Here is a 21,346-nt window from a genome sequence, read left to right as displayed (position 1 = left end):
CAACTCCTTCAAGAAGAAGAAACTGAAAATTCTAAACAGAAAACTGGTTCGCTTTCTCCATCCATCTCCTCTTCAGCAGATGACTTCTACCAAAATGAAGATGATTGTTTTGGCTTAGATTTGGCAGAAGATTATTGAAGTAGCTGATGTCAGAATGACATGAGCATGACGTCAGCAGAAATGACGCAATCAGTGACGCAATCAGAAGTGTCGGCAGGCACTGTAGTCAAAAATCTCAAAAGTGTCGGCAGTTACTGTGCACTCAAACTTGCACTGTTGAAACAGTTCCGGTTTCATGACCTGTACTGTAGAAATAGTGTTTTTTAGTCTATATATAGGATTTCTTCAGATTGTTGAAGGCATCCTTTTCATTTGCTGAGTTTAGAGAGATAGTCTAGAGAAAGAGACTGCGAGGTACTTCTGAGTTTTATCTTCTTCTTTGTTTTCTCTTTCAATCTGTAACTGTAATCGTTATGTTTCCTTATGTTTGAATAAAATATGTTTCTATATCTGCTGATGTAAAATCAATTCTTCTCTTCTCATCCCCTCACGCTAGTGGAATTACCCCAGCGTTCACCTTAAATTTATTTTATGTTTTTAATTTCTGCATTTTAATTTCAGTCATTTAATTTATATAGTAGTCTGTCTACTTTCCTGCTTTCCATTTTTGCTCTAGTTTACTTCATTTCCCTCGTCACACTTCCGGAACCCACTAATATATATATATATATAGAGTCAGGATCATTTTACACCAGTGTAAGTTACACTCTCTGTTATGGACCTGTATAAAGGGCCCATAAAATGACAGGCTCAATAAGAGGCAATCCAAGATTCGAATCCAGTATAATTACGGATAGTATCCATTAAGGATACTAATCCTAATGCGATAGCATAGCAGACAAGCCTAGGCCCTCATCAGAGGCACTAAAGGCCCACATCACATTATCCACAGGCAAGTCCGAGAAGGAGAATCCTAGAGAGAGATAAATTCTCTGGAGGTTGAAGATAGATAACAAAGTCATGTTGTAGCAGTGTCGAGACAGAGCTTGTGCGCAGAATTAGAACTAGAACTTTGATGCAGCATTGTGTTATAGTTTTCAATTTCATTTCCATGGATTCTTTCTTCATTCTTTATTTCCAACATGAGCTAGATATTTCTTAGGTTGGGTGATAAAGTACCTATGCCGTAATGTTGTAATGGATGTCTGAACTTGGTTTTCATTAGTTTTTAATTCCTTACTTAATGAGTTTGCTTTATTTCATTCATATGTGCAAATGCTGAGAGGTACATATATGATATTGAGGAGGCTGGGGCTAAGAAATTTTTTAATCCAAATTCTTAAGTATTGTGGATTAATAAGTTAAAGAAACTTGATTAAGTTATGGATAGAGAGATGATTCACACCACATAGCCTTAGAACTTAATCTTCAATGAATTCAATATTTAATTCTTGCATAGAGATATGGGGGTTAAGTGCTAGTATTTGTATAAGGTTAGCGAGAGTTCCTACATAATTTTTTATTCGGTTACTAATTCTGAATTAATAAATTATCTACTATATCATCGTTACAATATTGCCATATCAGAAAAATTGGTCTTGACCTATATTTCACATCAATCACTGTAATATCATAGTTTAGTTTACTTGCATTTTACTTTATAAACTCAATCATAAAGATCAAAGCTTTTTCCTATTACTTTACTTGAATATCACACTTTATAAATCATCTCCATCGGAACGATATATGAACTCATAAATCCCTATATTACTTGTTGATAACATGCAATTGCATTAGTTAAGGTGTTATTTTAAATGCCAAGAAGTTTTTGGCACCATTATAGGAGATAATTCTATAAAGTTTATTAGAGTAATGTAAATCTTTTTTCTTTCTTATTCTTTGATCTGTTCTCTTTTCTATTTCAAGAGCTAATTGCAGCATTTAAGCATTTCTCCGACAAAGTAAGAAGTGAACTTCGACCTTGAAATTAAAAGGATGTTTCGAGCTAGAAGGAGACAACAAAGACGTAGCACCTCAACAAATTTGAACTTGACAAAAAAGACTAAAAGGAAATGATGATGGAGCTGGACATGAGCATAATAATGAAAGACCAATTCAAGTTGAGATCCCAATCAGACTGCATACAATTCCAACACTCAATAATCTATATTCTGGAATCATTCAACCTGATGTACATAGCAGTAGAAATTTTTTGAGTTAAAGCCAGTCATGTTCAATATGCTAGAAACAATTGGTAAATTTAATGGATTGCCCAGCGAAACCCTCACCTTCACCTAAATTTTTTTATGGATGTAGCAGAAAACTTTAAGATCTAAGGTGTCACATCAAATGCATTAAAGTTGAAGCTATTTTCATATTCCCACGTAAGCAGAGCTAAAGCATGGTTGAGTTTATTGCAACCACATTCAATATATATATATATATATATATATATATATATATATATATGAAATTTCATATCTTGAAATATGGAAGAGTTGGACCAAAGCGTCCTGCAGCGGAGTAAGCAACATAGTCATGGACTGTTGTTTCCCTGTACTTTGGAGGATCATCTTCTGATAGTAAATCCTTTATTGGACCATAACGTTTTGCTGATGGAGAAAGACACGTGCTAAAAAAACTTGCAACTGATACTCGTGGACCTACATGGTTCGCCACCACTCTGTGCTCAACACTCTTAAATTTGTCATTTGTTACTAGCTGTTTACAGGAAAGTTGTTACTTTGCTAATCAATAAAATAATAATGCCAAGTCATCAATTATCTTTTTATCAGAATCAATGAGGTATTCAATATCAAAGGTATTCAACTGTTTGAAATGCATAGTTTTTTTCCCCGTTTCAATGTCATTTTATTTGGAATTTCACATTTGAGTCCTACTAACTGCATACGAGAATTAACTTTATCTTCCAACAAAATTACACCTTTCCTCTAGAAAATTAGCCTGACACGAAGTTTATTTGGTCACCTTAGGAGCCCAAAACTGAGGAAATCTTTATCACTGGGCTAACTAACAATCAATCATATTAAATGAACTCAATATTACATATCTTAACCCAAAATTTTAAGATATTAAATATAAAAATTATTTTCATTTATATAATTCTTACGTAAATAATGTTGGGATAAGTTTTAAATTAAATAAAAGAAAAATAGAAAATGAAAGGTTTATGGTGAAGAGGTGTGTCCCTAGGTATCTGTTAGTGGACAATTAATATGTTTAGATTTCCTACGTTAGTCATTATCACTCTTAATCATTTGCTATTGCTTATAAATAGCACACTGTAACTCTTGTAAAATAGGTTGGCAGAATCAGTAATGAAATAGAGGTATATTCAGAGAATTGCCTGTGTATTTATGTGTGTGAGCACCAGTTATAGGGCCTGTGAAATAACAAATTGGTATCAGAGCTTGAGCCAATGGAGAATATGAGTAATAGTCTGCCAGTGCCCTGCCTGATAAAAGTGAACTATGAAAACTGGAGCATCCAAATGAAGGCTCTTCTAAAAGCCTATGACAGTTGGGGGTTGGTGCAAAATGGGTTCGTAGAACCTGAATCAACGGAAGGATGCAGCGGCACTCTTTATGATGTTTCAAGCTGTTGAAGAAAGCGGTGGTCTTGAAAAGATTGGAGGCGCAACGACGGCAAAGGAGGCCTGAGATATATTGGAGACAGTCTACAAAGGCGCGGACCGTGTGAAGCAGGTCAGACTTCAAACTCTTCGAGGAGAGATGGAGGGGATGAAGATAAAGGAAACCGAAGGAGTGTCGGACTTCATCACTAGGGTTCAGACCGTGGTGAACCGGTTGAAACAGAATGGAGAGGTGTTGACCGACTCCAGAGTTGTTGAAAAGATTCTGAGGTCATTGACAGACGACTTCGAAAACGTGGTATGTACAATTGAGAAGTCTAAGGACTTGGCTACGCTTTCTATTGAAGAGCTAGCTGGTTTTTTTGAAGCGCATGAGCAGCACAAGAAGAAAAAGAAGGAGGAGTCTCTTGAGCAAGCACTCCAGACAAAAGCAACAATTAAGGATGAAAAGGTGTTGTACTCTCAGAATGTCCGAGGTAGAGGTTGTGGACGAGGTGGACATGGAAATGGCCGAGGTGGTCGTGGCTGAGGTCAGGAGGTGAAACATGAAGAAAGAGCTGAGACGAGTCAACAAAACTGGAGAGGTAGAGGACATGGACGAGGTGGAAGAGGCCGGTGGTCGAATCAAAGTAATATAAAATGTTATAAGTGTGGCAAGTATAGTTACTACGCAAAAGATTGCAACTCGGACAGATGCTACAATTGTGGCCTAGACGAGCATTTTGCTAAAGATTGCCGAGATGAAAGAAAAGTTGACAAGACTTCAAACTTCACTACAGAAGGAGAAATAAGAGATGGAGAAGTTCTGATGTTAGCACATAGTGAAACTAGCTCGAAGAGTGAAACAGAGTGGTACTTGGATACTGGTGCTAGTAATCACATGTGTGGTTACAAACATTTGTTCAAAGAGTTGAGAACGGTAGAATCCGGACATGTCTCTTTTGGAGACGCGCTCAAAATTGATGTGAAAGGCCGTGGTATGGTCTGCTTTCTACAAAAGGATGGACAGGTTGGAACAATTCGGGATGTGTACTATGTGCCCGAGCTTAAAAGTAACATTTTGAGCATTGGACAGTTGATGGAGAAAGGTTACTCGATTCTAATGACAGACCGAGTTCTACTATTGAAAGATAAACAAGGGCGTCTGATAGCCCGAGTTCAGATGGAAAAAAACAGAATGTACAAGCTGAGTTTGAGGAGCGTGGAGGTCGGCTGTCTACAAGCCGAGGTGGAGGATAAGATGTCTTTGTGGCATTGACGGTTTGGACACCTTCATTACGGTGGTCTAGCCGAGCTGATGAAGAAGAACATGGTAGTGGGACTCCAAAGATAAATTCTGAAAGAAAGTTCTATGAAGACTGTGTGCTGGGTAAGCACACAAGAAGTCCGTTCCAAAGGATGGAAAGATACCGGGCTAAGCAGCCTCTGGAGTTGATATATACTGACCTGTGTGGACCCATAACTCCGGGGTCCTTCAATGGAAAGAGATACTTTGTTTCGTTTATTAATGATCTCAATCGTAAGACTTGGGTATATTTTCTGAAGGAGATGTCCGAGGTGCTAGAGGCATTTAAGAGGTTTAAAGTGATGATAGAAAATGCAATTGGGAGATACATCAAGTCGGTCCGTTCTGACTGAGGTGGAGAGTACATTTCAACTGCCTGTAAAAGGTATTGCGAAGAACACGGGATAAGATGGTTCCTGACCACGCTGTACACACCACAGCAAAACGGAGTTGCTGAAAGAAAGAACCGAACTATCTTGGATATGGTGCGTTCTATGTTAAAGACTAAGAATATGCCTAAGGAGTTTTGGGGAGAAGTCGTACAATGTGCTGTGTACGTGCAGAATAGATGTCCGTATTCAAGTGTGAATGAAAAAACCCCACAGGAAGCATGGAGTGGTCTAAAGCCATCAGTGGCTCATTTCAAGATTTTTGTTAGTGTTGCGTATTCACACATACCGGACCAGCTCAGAACGAAGCTTGAAGACAAGAGTAAGAAGTTTGTTTTTATTGGATATGATGAGAAGACGAAGGGATACAAGTTTTTGGATCCCGTCAATAAAAGGGTGCTAGTAAGCCGAGATGTGAAAGTGACTGAAGAAGATGAATGGAACTGGAATAGTACATTCGGGGTCAATGTGGAACCCGAAAATATATCAATTGAGGTCGGACAACCTTTAACCCATATCCCGACAAATCCTGAAGTCTCTGATGATGAAGAAGATCAGAGATAACCGAGAATGAGAAGCTTGCAAGACTTGTATAACTCAACTAACGAAGCACATCTCATTTGCTTGTTAGCAGATTCTGAGGATTTGAGCTTTGAGGAAGCTGTCCGAAATGAAAAATGGCAATCTGCCATGGAAGAAGAGATAAAAGCTATTGAGCGGAATAAGACATGGGAGTTAGCCGAGCGATTCAAAGCCCGGTTAGTAGCAAAGGGGTACAAGCAGAAAGCTGGAATAGACTATGACGAGGTGTTTGCACCCGTAGTAAGGATGGAGACAATCACGTTGTTGATCTCACATGCAGCCCAGCTTGGATGGCCGATCTATCAGATGGATGTGAAATCGGCGTTCTTAAACGGTGTACTTGAGGAGGAGGTATATCTCGAACAACCTCCGGGTTTCATGAAAGTCGGACAAGAAAGAAAAGTGTTAAGGCTGAAGAAGGCTTTGTATGGGCTGAAGCAGGCACTGCGGGCTTGGAATACCCTTATTGACTCTTATTTCAAGAAGGACGGATTTGAGCAATGTCCATATGAACATGCCCTGTATGTGAAGAAGAAAGAAGGTAATATTTTACTGGTTGCTTTATATGTTGATGATCTAATCCTCTTGGGAAATGATGAAGCGATGATATAAGACTTCAAGAAGAAAATGACAAAAGAGTTCGAGATGACAGATCTCGGTCTAATGAGATACTTCCTTGGTCTGGAAGTCAGACAAGACAAATCCGGGATCTTCGTATCTCAAGAAGCTTATGCAAAAGATATCCTAAAGAGGTTCAAAATGATAGATTGCAATCCGGTTTCAACTCCTATGGAACCCGGCTTAAAACTTTTGAAGTATGATGGAGGAGAAAGAGTTGATCCGAGTAATTACGGGAGTCTAGTAGGATGTTTGAGGTATTTAACTTGTACGAGGCCAGACTTGTGTCTAAGTGTTGGGATTATAAGCCGGTTCATGGAAGATCCGGGCTACACACATTGGAAGGCAGCAAAGAGGATATTGAGATATGTTCAAAGAACAATCTCGCAATGACTTCATTATTCGAAGTCAGACAAGTACAAACTGGTGGGATATTTCGATAGTGACTGGTGTGGAGATGTTGATGACAGGAAGAGCATGGATGGCTATGTGTTTTTCATGGGAAACACGACATTCACGTGGGTGTCAAAGAAGGAACCCATTGTGACTCTATCTACAGGCGAAGCCGAGTACGTTGCTGCATCCTGGTGCGTTTGTCACGCAATGTGGCTAAGGAATCTATTGAGTAAATTGGAGCAAGAATAAGTCGGCCCAACTAAGATCCGGGTTGACAACAAGTCTGCAATCAAGTTAGCAAAGAACCCGGTCAACCATGAGAGGAGTAAGCATATTGATGTCAGGTTTCATTTCTTCCGGGATCAAGTCAAGAAAAGAAAGGTGGAGCTCAATCATGTTGCAAGCCGAGATCAAGTGGATGACATATTTACGAAGCCGTTGCCAACATTGCTGTTAGAAAATTTCAAGAAGAAGATTGGGATGAAGGATGGTCGAAGAATTTAAAGCTTATGATGAAGTTTTGTTGGGATAAGTTTTAAATTAAATAAAAGAAAATAGAAAATGAAAGGTTTATGGTGAACATGTGTGTCCCTAGGTATCTGTTAGTGGAAAATTAATATATTTAAATTTCTTATGTTAGTCATTATCACTCTTAATCATTTGTTATTGCTTATAAATAGCACACTGTAACTCTTGTAAAATAGCTTGGCAAAATTAGTAATGAAATAGAGGTATATTTAGAGAATTGCCTGTGTATTTGTGTGTGTGTGAGCACCAGTTATAGGGCCTGTGAAATAACAAATAACTCCTATATATCTTACAAAACTAAATTACTCGTTACTCACACTTGCATCCGCCTAACGCATGTGTGAAATAGATATGCATACAAAATACACAAAGTAAAAACATGAAAACTCACCTGTAGAAGATCACCAATGTTGATCACCAGAGCCGCAGGTATCGGGGATACATCAACCCACCTGTTTTGGTGAAGAAATTGGAGGCCACCAATATGATCTTGAAGAAGCACAGTGAAAAAGTCACTATCAGTATGCCTGGGTGCGCCCATAGTCAATTCTGGTTCTGGACATGCAGGATAACAATGGCCAATAACTGCAAGTCCCTCACTGCAACCCATATCATTTAAATGATTTGAATTTAGCCCAAGGGCTTCTGAAAATAACTCAAACATTGAACTTCCCAGCTTCATAACTTGCTTTGTGTATTCCAGCATTATATCTCTGCATGCATATGCAAATAATTTCTTAATGCTTTAGACTCAATCAATATGAAAATCAGTTGCTAAAATATGCAAAGATTGATAGATTTGAAAATAATGAATTTCTTTTCATCATTTCTTGATACCGCAGCAGTGGTAAAACTGTTCATTGGTGACTGCAAGGTCATGGATTTGAATCCAGAAAACAGTCTCTGTGCAATTATTTGTAAGGGTAAGGCTCCGTACAAGAATTGCTCTCACCCCACTGTTGTTAGTCGGATTTAATTGGGGAGTGATTTTTTATTTATTTATTATTATATATATCTGTTGATCAATTAGTCTCGTTATATAATAAATGAGTCAAATTTCAGTACATACCTAGTTCCTGAACTTCTCAAGATTTGAATTTCTTGATACAAAATATCCTTCTACACAAAGCAACAAGCAGTCTATTTTTTTTTTTTTTTCAAAAGTCAACGCGCCCTAAAACTAAGATTCTATCTTACATACCTGCATACTGATGGCAAGTCTTCTGGTTTGGGAGGATGAGGAGCCATAAAACAGAAAAAGGTATCCCTCCAATAAGCTTCAGTTGAACTATAAAGATCAAAGTTGCTATAGTACGCAAAAGGCTTCATAGGATCACGTGAGTATAGTTCTCTTTTCACCTTAGGGTCTTGGTCATAGAAGCTTAGCACTCCATTCTTCATCTCCTCCAGAATACTCACTGGTATTCCATGATTAACAATTTGAAAGAAACCCCACGTCTCAGATACTTCTCTAATTTTCTCAACAACCACTTTCCTTCTAGTTGGGTCTTCATCAATACCTGCAAGATCTACATAAGGAGGTTGGGTGCTTCCTAAGCCTGAGTCCTTCTCAGATTCATCAAAAGGATGGGAATGGTAGAACATGCGAGGGATCTTTGTGACACCTGCATCAGCAAGTCCTTTAACACCATCTTTTGTGTCATCAAAAGCTTTGACCTCACTTGCTCTATCATAGTCATGCTTTGTTGTGACTGAAACTTCGTTGTTTTTGGAATGTCCCATCTTTTCTCTTCTTTGGAGTGTTTGAAGATTTTAGTCACAATCTCCTTCTAAATATGCAAAGCATCATATATTTTACAACACTAGAAGAGACAAAGAAGCATTAATTAGGGTTTAGTGTGTCATTTAAAAGGACACAATTTGTGTCCTCGTTTTAGTGACTTACACAGAGTATGATCGGTCATACTCTGTGTAATTCTGAAAAGTTACTTTTTTTTCACTTTACACATCAGCGATATGACTGAAGAGAGAGAAAAAAAAAAGTAACTTTTCAGATTTACACAAAGTATGACCGGTCATACTTTGTGTAAATTATCTAAAAGGACACAACTTGTGTCCTTTTAAATGATACTTCTTTTTCCCTTATATGTAACACTTGGAAGGTTAATCACGCTTCTTTCAACATACTTTTATTAAATAAAAATTAGACTCAAAATTATTTAATATAACGTTTATTCAATAAAAAATGTATTAAAAGTATATCAAACCATTGAAGATGGTATTATATACTTCAATAATGTAATATTTCAATTACACCACCAACCTATTTAGTTTGTGAAATATTCTTCAAAAAATATATTGAATTATTTTAGTTTCCACTTGAGATGCGGCAGCATATAAAATTTTGAATAATTGCAACCAGAATTGATAGGATTTTGCTCTATCACATGTACAGCCTGTTGTTGACGAGTACTTCTATTGCAAATTGCACAACATAAAGCCAAAGAGTGATACAATTGTTTTTAAAAATAAAATTTTATTTCCTTTTTTTGGTACGATGGAGATTTTGAAATATACTATTCAAACCCCTCGTTCGTAACACATTGCTCTCATATTCCTATTAACTTATTTGGAGAATAATTTAAGGTTCTACTTGATGCAGTAGCATATTCCTCCCATATATTTCATAGTTGTTGGATATATTAACAAGGGGAGAGTTATATTTACAAACTTTATGTTTACAAACTCTTACAAACTACACTATGTACTCCCGAGAGAACACTAGGTTACTCTATGTTCTCTCAGGAGTATATAGTGTAATTTGCAAAAATTTGTAAAAAAAGTTTGTAAACAGATCATTTCCCTATTAATAACATAGTCCAATAATATATTCATATACAAGCTCAATAGGTGAAAGCATAGTTATTTGAGCGTATATGAGCTGAAGTCCAATAGCTTGCATTATTTCTATGATTTTCCTAAACTCGAGGTAACATTGTTGAATTTTTCAAATCTGATGTCTCTTGGTATAATACTTCAATCACCTCTAAAATCTTCTCTCTCAAACCATAACCTCCAACAATATTGAACTATTAGCTCCGTGTGTCGGATTTGAGCGTGTGATGTGTCTATTCGAAGATCTCATCAAGAGGAACTCATAGGGATAATCACTTTCCCAAAATAACTATTTACATGTCTATCTATGCATCAAAAGTAAACAAAATCGTATAATCCATGCATCAAGCTGTCTTTGGCTTTTTGCCCTGGGAAACTCCCTCACCATCAGTGATGGTACCTGAAATGTATCCTCATAATGCATGGTGAGATATAAATCTCAATAAATATAGGTCACTTCAAGAGCATACATTATACCGTAACAGAATATCATACATTTCATAATCTCATGTTGTTCTGTCATTATTTGTTCATAGGACTTTTGCTAGGTCCTATGCTTTGGTATGGTCCTTTAATGAAACTTTTGCTAGGTTTCAAAGGAATTAAACCCAAGGACTTTTGCTAGCTCCAAGAATGGTTCATACCATGCATCGCCTTTAAGAGACTTTTGCTAGGCCTCTTTGGTTACAAGCTATATAAACTATTGCTAGGTTTATTGGACTTCATACCACATGAACTTTTGCTAGGTCCATGGAATTACAATGGCATACATACATACATCATCTACTGGATCCAAAGATACTATCATACATGTCATTTACATTATAATCTCAATCATCTTAATATGCATTCTATCATGCCATGTACTATGATGCATCTCTATCAAACAACCATTATCCCAATGAGGTGTGGTGGAACACATAAGGGTATTAACCTCAAGGTTCAAAAGTTTACCTTTATGTAGACTTCTTATAACACCTGAAATATTTCAAATGCATACTAATAGTTAAATTAAGGGTTAAAGGGAATGCTTAGTGAAAATCCTAAGTTCCAGGTCAAAATACGTACGGAAGGTAAAACAGTAAATTAACAAATATGTAACCTTAAATGGTAAAATGATAGAATTAGGCCTCAATTGATGATAATAATACTGGAGATGGGTTCAGAATAAAAAATTTAATGGTTAGACAAGTTTCTGGAAAATTGATGAATATTATTTTTACCGGATCAAATATTGTGATACAGTTGCATCGAAAAACGTGAAAAGTGAGATTAGTGCTCTAGGATTGAATATATTTTGGAAAAGGTACTTAGGACCAAGAAATATGACTAGTGGTATTATTTGATGGATTTTAGGATTTTTAGGAAACGTGTCAATGGTGTACCATTAGGGGTAAAACAATAATTTCACCAAATTACCGAAAAACTCTGGATTTATCTGTTTAAGGGTAATTAAAGGACTTTGTTGAATGTTAAATTTTTGATTTAATGGATAGTTCATGAATTAATTAGAGCCTAGAGTGTTAAGTAGATGATTTGAATTATATGAGGTGGCATGTGAGACCCACTGTAAGAACCTGCACCGTTAAATAATTAATTAGATAAGATTATCTATGTCGGGGCATGAATTTGATAAAGATTATGCATAATTATGAAAAGATAAATATTTAGAAAGTGGAATAATGCTTAAAGTCGCTTTTCTGATGAAAAATGCAGATACTCATTCTGCTTCGCGGTATAAATGCATACTGGTGAAGTATCCCGAAAAATTATAATAAGTATATGAATATTTCTGGAATAATATCTAGGTCAAGAATACCAAGTTTGGAGTGAGAATAACGAGCGTTGATGTCAGAACTAATATCGGCTATGTATAAAACGCGTACCGGCAAAGTGCTGCGAAAATTATAATAATAAGATGATAATTCCTAGAAAAATGGCTAGGTTCAGAATATTAAGTTTGGGAGTTAAATGATTAGCGAAACTATTAGAACTAATATTGACGGATTAAGTTAACGCACCTATAAATAGGAAGGCACAGATTTCTAGGGCATATTTTTACACACTTTGCGTGCCTCCTTGCTGCCTGGTTTCTGCCATCTTTCCTCTCTTCTTGGACTTGAGCTCCATGCGCAAAAATGAGCCAAAAACCCACCATTCTCATTGATCCTTCCTCATTGATCTTGTAAACACTTAGTAGTTAGCATTGTGAGGGAGAAAGGCACCCCATTTCTGAGTTTATAGCCACTGAATTGTGAGGGTTGAGGGCTGTCCACTGAGTTGTTGTGGTGGAAGCCATTTTCTTGCACATTGTTTGTTCAAGAGGTTATTTTGTTAAGAAAAAGACCAAACTTGGGAACCATTTTCGTGGTCTTGTGAGGTCAGAAACATAGAGCTGAGTAGGAAGCTCCGAGATCATTCTTTTCCTCTGTTTTGAGCCTTTGGGGTGTATATTCCTTACCTTTGTTCTTGAGTTTCCTTGTAAAAAATCAAGTCTTGGCATGTTAAATGAGATGAGTAAGTAACCAACATGAACCCTGGCTAAAATGTATCTAAATATGCATGTTTGAATGTCTGGTAACACTAAAAGTAGAACCTTGGAAGGATATCTTCGCGTCAATGCAGATCTGCATTCTGTCACGAAATATTCGGATATGGATATCTGGATATTGACTGTAAGAACTTGCACCGTTAATTAGAGAATTTAAATTAATTAAATATGATATTAATGAGATAATTCTATAATTGACCCTAATAATTATGAGAAGGCTTAAATAATTATGCATGGTAAATGATTAATAATGTTGAAAGTCGTTTCTCTAACGAAAAGTGCAGATACCGATTCTGCTCCACGGTATAAATGCGTACCGATGAAGTATCCCGACAAATTATGAAAAGTGTGTATATATTACTAGAATAATATATAGGACTAGTATAACAAGATTGGAGTCGAAATAAAGAGATTTGGTGTTAGAACTGATACCGGCTACGTAAAAGCGCGTACCGGAAAAGTGTTTCGAAAAATAAAATAAAAATATGACAAATCTTAGAAAAATGGCTAGGTTCAGAATCCTAAGTTTGGGATTAAAATCCTAAGCATAGCTATTAGTGCTAATACAATGTGATTAAACGTAATCCGCCTATAAATACTAAGTGGCACATATTTTTTGGTCATTTCCTCTCATGCTACGTGCCTCCATTTCTGACTTTGAGCTCCCTCACTTGCCACCACGCTCTCCTTTTATGAAAACCACCAAGAGATCATCTTTCTCCATATTCTTCCCTCTAAATCATTGTAAACACTTAGTAGAGTGCATTGTGAGGTTGAAGGTCAGCTTTTGCTGGGTTGTGGGTACTGTTTGGGGAGGTTTAGGGTGTTGTCTCTGAGTTGTGTGGAGTGGGAACCTTTTTCCTTGGTGTTTGGAGCTTTAAGAAGCTTTCTTTGAAGAGAAAGGACCTAACTTGAAGTGTATTTTCGTGGTTGTGCTGTATCTGATTTTTGGAGCTGCATTCTGAGCTCCAAGAGCATCCCTAGTTTCTGTTTTGGGAGCCTTGTGTATGTCCTTAACCTTTGATCATGATTTTCCTTGTTAAAAGAAGAGTCTTGGCATGTAATATGAGTTGTATAGGTAACCAACATGAACATAGACCTAAATGTGTATAAAAATGCATGCTTGGACGTTAAAATGGGTTAAAAGTTGAACCTTGGGAGTGATATCTCGCGAAATGCAGAAAATGCATCCTGTCGCAAAATATCCGGATATGATATCCGGATAATGATATCCATATATGGGGTTGGAAATATCCGGATATGGATATCCAGATATGGCCGCGACAAATATTCGGATATTCCGGAAATTTCGAGACAGTGACTGTTCTATTTATACATAACTGTGTTTGGGGTTTAGGGACCCTAGATTGGTTGAGTTAAATCTCTGTAATAACTAACTAAGTCAGAATCAAGTGGATTAAGGGCTTATGGCTTTGTGAAAAGCCTAAAGACATGAAACGTAAAAGGATAACATTGTCGTTATGTCATGAATTATTAGATAATGAATGTTGATATGATTGTTGGTCTAAAACATATTGTGATTTTGCTGTTTGAGGACTTTGAGCAAGTGTGGACTTTGGCTTAGAGTGATTGCTTAAGAGGTAAGCTTTCGTGTCCTCGGTTTAGCCATTGTTGTTTCCACATAGACGGTAAGCCTGAGTATGTGACATCATACGATATGGTGATTCTGTGGGTGGGTGCAAGTGGTGTCTTGCACTGATTGTAGGTTATAGATGATGGGACAAAAATTCGTTCCCATCTAAGCCCATTTTTATGGCAAAATATCATCTGTTCCCTCACCTGATGAGCAACTTTAGTACTAAAAACACATGTTTTATATCTTTACTACAAAAACACAGTGGGGAACGAAAGGTGACGTAATATTTTGGAAAATATATATAAAGGGGAACGGATTTGGAACATTAAATACACCTGCTTCACTTACTCAATCTTTCTGACCACTTTTCAGGAAACGTTGAAAAGAAGTTTCCAATTAAGCACAATTGGGCAACAATCAACCAAGGAGAAATGTGCGCAGCAGGGAATAAACGGTTCCTATTGGCTGAAAAGGAAAGCAAGGCATGGGGGAGATCAAAAGGAAAGACAAATCTCAACAATAACTGTCCCATCAAGCCACTTGCGCCCCTCAAAGCACTGTTCACACCGCCCCTTTCATGCAGTCAAGAAAACAACTCCAAGAGATTTACAAGCTTGCCATCACTCTTCTTCCTATAAATAGGACGTTCTAGCACGAAGACAAAAATTGAATTCCTTAAGAAGAGATCACTTAGTTTATTTTATAGTTTTCTTTATATTTGTATAGTTTTAACTTTAGTTAAGTGACAACACTTCTTCTTCATTCTGTATCATCCACTTGAATCTCCCCACCGTTCCCAAATGCCCATACCTAGAGTACATAGGAAGCAGAGAGGTTGCAACATTCGTGCGGGACGTGAAGGACATGATCGCTATCAGGAATCCCGTCTACTCCAAAGGGTCCCTCTACAAGGGAAGCTTGAGGGACGAAGCCAGATTTTGGGCTTTGTTTGCCAATTCTAACCTTACTCCCTCCACACATGATGCCACTATTAAGTGGGCACTACAGGTGCAACTCTACTGCATTATGACGAACATTCCTTTTGATGCAGTACCCCTTATCCATAGCAGTCTGAAGAAGGAGATAAACAAGACTATTGTCTGCCTTCCCTGCCTGATTACAAAGCTCTGTTTAAGAGCTGGAGTAAAGACCTACAAGAATAATAAGACTGTGGTGGCGTCTGTCATCGATTATAAGACCTGGAATGGTCTGAGGAGCACTTACATTGAGACAGATGAACCAGTCCCTGAAGAATTCAGGCGCACTGTTGGCGATGATGATGATGAAGAAGAAGGCCCTGAGGCCCCACAGAAGAAAACCACGAAGGCCACCCTTCAAAATCAACCACTTCTGCCAACACCTAGGCAAGAAGAACCGTTCCCCCTCCCAGCAAGGTAAAGAAGGAAGCCCCTGTTGCTACTGAGAGCAAGCAGGGAAAAAAGAAATCTCCTGCCAAAGCTCCCCCTAGAAAGGGGGAACGTTCCAATCAGAGGCTGAAGAGACCCTTCAGCAGCACCAAGAGACCAGAGGGAGCATCCTCTGAGAAACCCATCACCCTCTCTATCCAGGAGGAGGATAGTGAGGACTATGAGCCCATTGCCAAAAGGCTGAAGAAAGGAGGAACGTTCAGACTTGTTGAAAAGAAGACTTCCCAAAGTAGCTCTGCTACTTCTGAGTCTTCTAACGTTCTGTCCCCTCCACCATCACCTGCTCATTCCTCACCTCCACCCAGAACACAACAACCCTCTCCTAGGCATGAAGAAGGAGAGGGAATTGAAGAAACAAATGCAGCCCCTGCTGCAGAAGAACAGGTGGCAGAGCAAGAGGCTCAGCCACAGAAGAACCTTGACAAAGGAAAGGGCATTCTTGTTGAATCCCCTAAAACGAAAAAGCCAACTGTTCCCAGGAAAATCAGTCTGGGAGGCCCTCTCTCTTGCCCTATTATCCATCTTGATACTTCTGAGGACGAGTCCCTTGCTAGAGCTCTAGCAGAAGAGGAGGGATTGGAAGTTCCTCCACTGAGGGAGGAACAAACTATGACAGTTCCCTCTACCTCAAACACACAAGAGGTAGTGGCCAGGCAAACAGCTGCTGCAAAGCCATCCACTTCTAACAACAAAAAGAAGAAGAAGCCAGAATCCCCCATCCCAGCAATCCCCTTGGCAGCAAGGAGGAAATCCCAGATAGGGATTGTTGACATTTTCGAGATGATGGGGAAGAAGATGGAAAAGCTACTGCCTGAGGTTCCATCCGTTCCTCATATTGACATAACCAACACTACTGAAGAGCTGAAGGCTCTAAGGAACGAGCTGAACCAACTCTCATCTGCCTTCACCACCTTCCAGGAACAACAGAAGACAGATAGAGAGCAGCTTCTCAATACCATCAGAGACAGCATCAAAATCATCAGTGCTGCGCCTTCTGCACCAACTTTGCAAGCTGTCAGGGACGAAATCATAAGAGCATCTGAATCCCTGCAGTTTGCTCATTCCATGCACAACACCAGAGCTGAGAAACAACTTAGAAAACTCTACCTCCAAAACACTGTAGAACGAACAAAAACCAATGAAGCTCTCAAAGCTTTTGGTACATACTAGGAGGGGAGAATCACTCAGCTGGAACACCGATTACTGGATGTAGAAGGGAAGATAGTGCATATCCACCATGGCTGGATAATGATGAGATCCACCATTGTGCACCTCACTGCTGTAATCAGTGATCTACCGAAGGATGCTGAGAAATGGCTCCCTGAAATTGAAGTAAGAAGATTAAGAGAACAGTTCAGTAGGAGACCACCCACGCAGGAGGAATTAGATGCTAAAAAGAATTCTGAGCTGAGCAAGAGACGTCCTCAGTGAAAAGGAGAAAAATCCTCCTATTTTATTTATTGCTTTCTGTTATTTCCCTTTTGTCTTCTTTTCCGTTCCCTAGTGTAATTTTAACTTCTTTTTGAAATGAAAAATCTTTTTTTTGTTCAAACTGTTTGGAGCATACATTTCAGTTACAGTATTGTGGCTGTAAAAGTTGAATACCTAATGGCATGAAACACAAAGTCAATAAGTAATCATTCTTGTTCTTACTCTGAATGCTTGAAACAGGAAAAGAGAAATGAATTTAATCTTCAGATTTTTGAGAAAAGCTGATCTGTGTGAACTAAAACTGGTGAGGAACGAAAAATGCCGAACACTTACTAATGAGAGCGTTCCTGAGGTGTCACCACAATGAAACTTCTAAACTTGCCTTGATTCTGTCAGTACTGTTGAAGAACAGGTGAATTTCACTAACAAGGATAAACCTTCAAACACTCACCCCCTCACAATCAAACAAACACTTCCATTTCCATTCATATCACAACACCACCCCACACACTCAAACTCATCCCTAGGTCAACAAAAGGGGCAATGAACAAATCCAAAATGAGCAAAAAGGACAAGAAGAGAAGAAAACAAAATGACGACAGCCATTTAAAAGAATTCAGAAGAAAATACCAGAAAAGATTCCTCCAAAGGAAGAAAAGAAGGTACAAAAATATAAGGTGTTCCCTCAAACAGAAAAAGTCCAGCTCCGGAACAGAAGGACTGAAAAATGTTCCTTGACCCAAGACCTGTGACCAGTCCATTTCGAAAAGCATTCCATCAATCATTTTTCACAAAGATCCTTGATATGAAAGACCCCTGCACTTCTTAGGAAAGCAGCAAATAAGCAAGTTTGAAGAATCACATCCAGGAATGGACAGAGAAACACCAAGCCCTGAGTGATAGTGAGACAAAAGATCAGCAATCTTCACTTACCTTGGAACAAATTCTTTTTACTTATCATCTGTGGAAAGTAGTTCATTCTTTGAAAAGATTATGGTTACTTACTAGCTCAAGCTTCTGAAGTTGAGCTATTCTTTGAAATTGAGCAGCCTAAGAAACTATTTCTGAGTTGTTTGAGGACAACCAACAGTTTAGTTTTGGGGTGTTTGATGGGACGAAAATTCGTTCCCATCTAAGCCCATTTTTATGGCAAAATACCATCCGCTCCCTCACCTGATGAGCAAATTTAGTTCTAAAAACACATGTTTTATATCTTTACTACAAAAACAAAGTGGGGAACAAAAAGTGACGTAATCTTTTGGAAAATATATATAAAGGGGAACGTATTTGGAACATTAAATACACCTGCTTCACTTACTCAATCTTTCTGACCACTTTTCAGGAAACGTTGAAAAGAAGTTTCCAATTAAGCACAAGTGGGCAGCAATCAACCAAGGAGAAATGTGCGCAGCAGGGAATAAACGGTTCCTATTGGCTGAAAAGGAAAGCAAGGCATGGGGGAAATCAGAAGGAAAGACAAATCTCAACAATAACTGTCCCATCCAGCCACTTGCGCCCCTCAAAGCACTGTTCACACTGCCCTTTTCATGCAGTCAAGAAAACAACTCCAAGAGATTTACAAGCTTGCCATTTACTCTTCTGCCTATAAATAGGACGTTCCAGCACGAAGACAAAAATCGAATTCCTTAAGAAGAGATCACTTAGTTTATTTTATAGTTTTCTTTATATTTGTATAGTTTTAACTTTAGTTAAGTGACAACACTTCTTCTTCATTTTGTATCATCCACTTGAGACTCCTCACGAGCAGCAACCATATTCTCCATTTTTCATTTTGTTGTTGTAACAGCCCGTTGTACACCGGTATTGTTAACATTAATTATGAGATTAAGCGCAGTTACAATCACAACAATTCATTTATAAAAATGCGAGTAAACTTTTTCCGTTTATTACGCGAGCATTTAAAACAATAAAAAGCGTAATAATAAAAGCTGTGACCGTAACTGTGAAATCTTTGCGGAATAATTATTTAAACTACTTATACATCATATTTTACTTCTCTCAATTCACTAAGGGGTTCCCATAAACCCACTTAGCTAAAATCTCACTTTTACGTTTTCTACTTATCCGAACATGGTTTGGTATTTTAATTACTGCGGACAAATCGAATTCTACAAGCCTCCCATCTTTTAGTATGTTATTCTAGGCCCGACCAAAACCGGTGACAGGTGAAAGTCTCACAAACACATGCTCACCCTCACTGAACTCCAGTGGACGAGGTCTCACATCATAGTAACTCTTCTGGCGATTCCACGCCTGCTTCAACTTTTCCTTGATCAACTGGATCTGCAGGGTAGTATCTTGGACAAAGTCCAAGCCAAATAACTCCTTATCTCCAACCTCAGACCAGCAGGTAGGAGTCTGACACCTCCTACTATACAATACCTCGTATGGTGCCATGCCCAGGCTAGCATAGAAACTGTTGTTGTACAAAAATTCAACCAAGGGAAGATACCTATCTCATGCTGAACCCTGCTCTAATGTGAAAGCCCTCAACATGTCCTCTAATGTCTGGATGGTTCGCTCAGTCTGTCCATCAGTCTGAGGGTGATAGACTGTACTTAGTCTCAACTGTGTACCAAAAGCTCCCTGTAGCGCCTTCCAAAACAGAGATGTGAACTTCGGGTCCCTATCACTAATGATAGTCTTGGGCACCCTGTGAAGCCTCACAATCTCGCGAACGTATAGTCTGGCCAACTGCTCAGTAGTGAAGCTCACCTTAACTGGAAGAAAATGGGCAGACATGGTCAATCTGTCCACAATGACCCAAATAGGGTCAAAACCAGCCTGAGTCTTCGGTAATCCCCCCACGAAGTCCATGGAAATACTTTCTCACTTCCACTGCGGTATCTCAAGAGGTTGAAGCTTACCAGATGGCTTCTGGTGTTCTATCTTCACCTTCGGCAATTCAAACACTTGGACACATACACAGTTATGTCTTTCTTCATACCCGGCCACCAGAAACTTCTCCTCAAGTCCTGATACATCTTTGTAGCACCAGGGTGTACCGTGAACTGGCCCCTATGGGTCTATGTCATAACCTCGTCGGTCAAAGGACCTCGAGGAACCACAATCCTTTTCTGGAACAACAAAAGTCCACCCTCATTCCAAGATACACCGTCTTGGTTCTTCACGTAATCCAGGCACTCTCTCTGCATTTGCGCCTCTTGGATCTTCTCCATAAGCTCATTCTTGACTCTCACAGTGTTCGTCTCGAGAAGTGCACCCTCATACAAGGGAGTCACCGTCAAGACTCGAAACTTCCCAATACAACAAATGTCATTCGATTCACAGGGGTTCCCAGTCACTCTATCAAAAAAGATGACCTGACCCCTCATACTCAAAACCACACCACAAAACTTGAGTGAGTTTGGTCCCATTCCATGACTCTAGCCTCGTCTCAACTTATAATTTCTAAAATTCAACATTCTCAAACTAAAATCACATCCTTTATGCAGTATGAATTCATATCATGTTCTTTTCAATCAATACATCTTAATTAGTATTCTAATTCACATGGTAACGTACCTTAGTTCTTGTACACCTGCAAAAGTTTTCAATTCTAATAACATAGTAAATAAATACTCTATGCAACAGTATACCTCAATCTCCAGGGCCTCTGCAAAACCAAAAGTCAATCACGGTGAAATAACATCGATACATTACCACGATTTATCATACTTATTTCATGTTTAGCACTATCCATGGTATCAACATGCCAACTACATATGAAACATATCCATAATAACATGTGAACCTAGAGTCATGGAGACCACTCAACTCACCAAAACTACTTGTACATGCACAAGATCACGCGTGGCCTTGCCATGAAATCCAAGTGTTACACACTTAGTTTTCCTTGAAGAGAATTTCACATTCTCAAACTAAGCGCCATCACGATAAAGTAATAACGTAAGGCATCTAACCCATTAACCAAAAATGACTGGTGCTCCCCTTGGAGACACGCTCGGTCGGGTGAAGTTTTCCGCCGAAAGACCCACAAAAGCTTCTTCGGCTCTGCCAACCCTGATGGCGACATCCGGTATGGAGCTAAT

The 21,346-nt window shown here is 38.6% G+C and overlaps 1 protein-coding gene across 1 annotated transcript; it reads right to left on the bottom strand.

The window, feature by feature from the left end:
- Window positions 1-2,475: 2,475 nt before the first annotated feature.
- On the bottom strand, window positions 2,476-9,154 carry LOC133299876 (1-aminocyclopropane-1-carboxylate oxidase homolog 1-like). The gene is made up of 3 exons (XM_061499374.1): window positions 8,613-9,154; window positions 7,803-8,124; window positions 2,476-2,721 (listed from the first exon to the last, which is right to left on the bottom strand). Exons 1-3 carry the CDS (start codon window positions 9,152-9,154, stop codon window positions 2,476-2,478), a joined length of 1,110 nt encoding a protein of 369 aa, XP_061355358.1.
- Window positions 9,155-21,346: the final 12,192 nt, after the last annotated feature.

Source organism: Gastrolobium bilobum, unplaced genomic scaffold (genome assembly GCF_033153095.1).
Source record: "Gastrolobium bilobum isolate Gb01-03AN ecotype WA unplaced genomic scaffold, APGP_CSIRO_Gbil_v1 utg27539, whole genome shotgun sequence".
NCBI classification, from domain to species: Eukaryota; Viridiplantae; Streptophyta; class Magnoliopsida; order Fabales; family Fabaceae; genus Gastrolobium; species Gastrolobium bilobum.
Note: the sequence above shows the minus strand (reverse complement) of the source record. Positions and strands in the feature narration are given on the sequence as shown.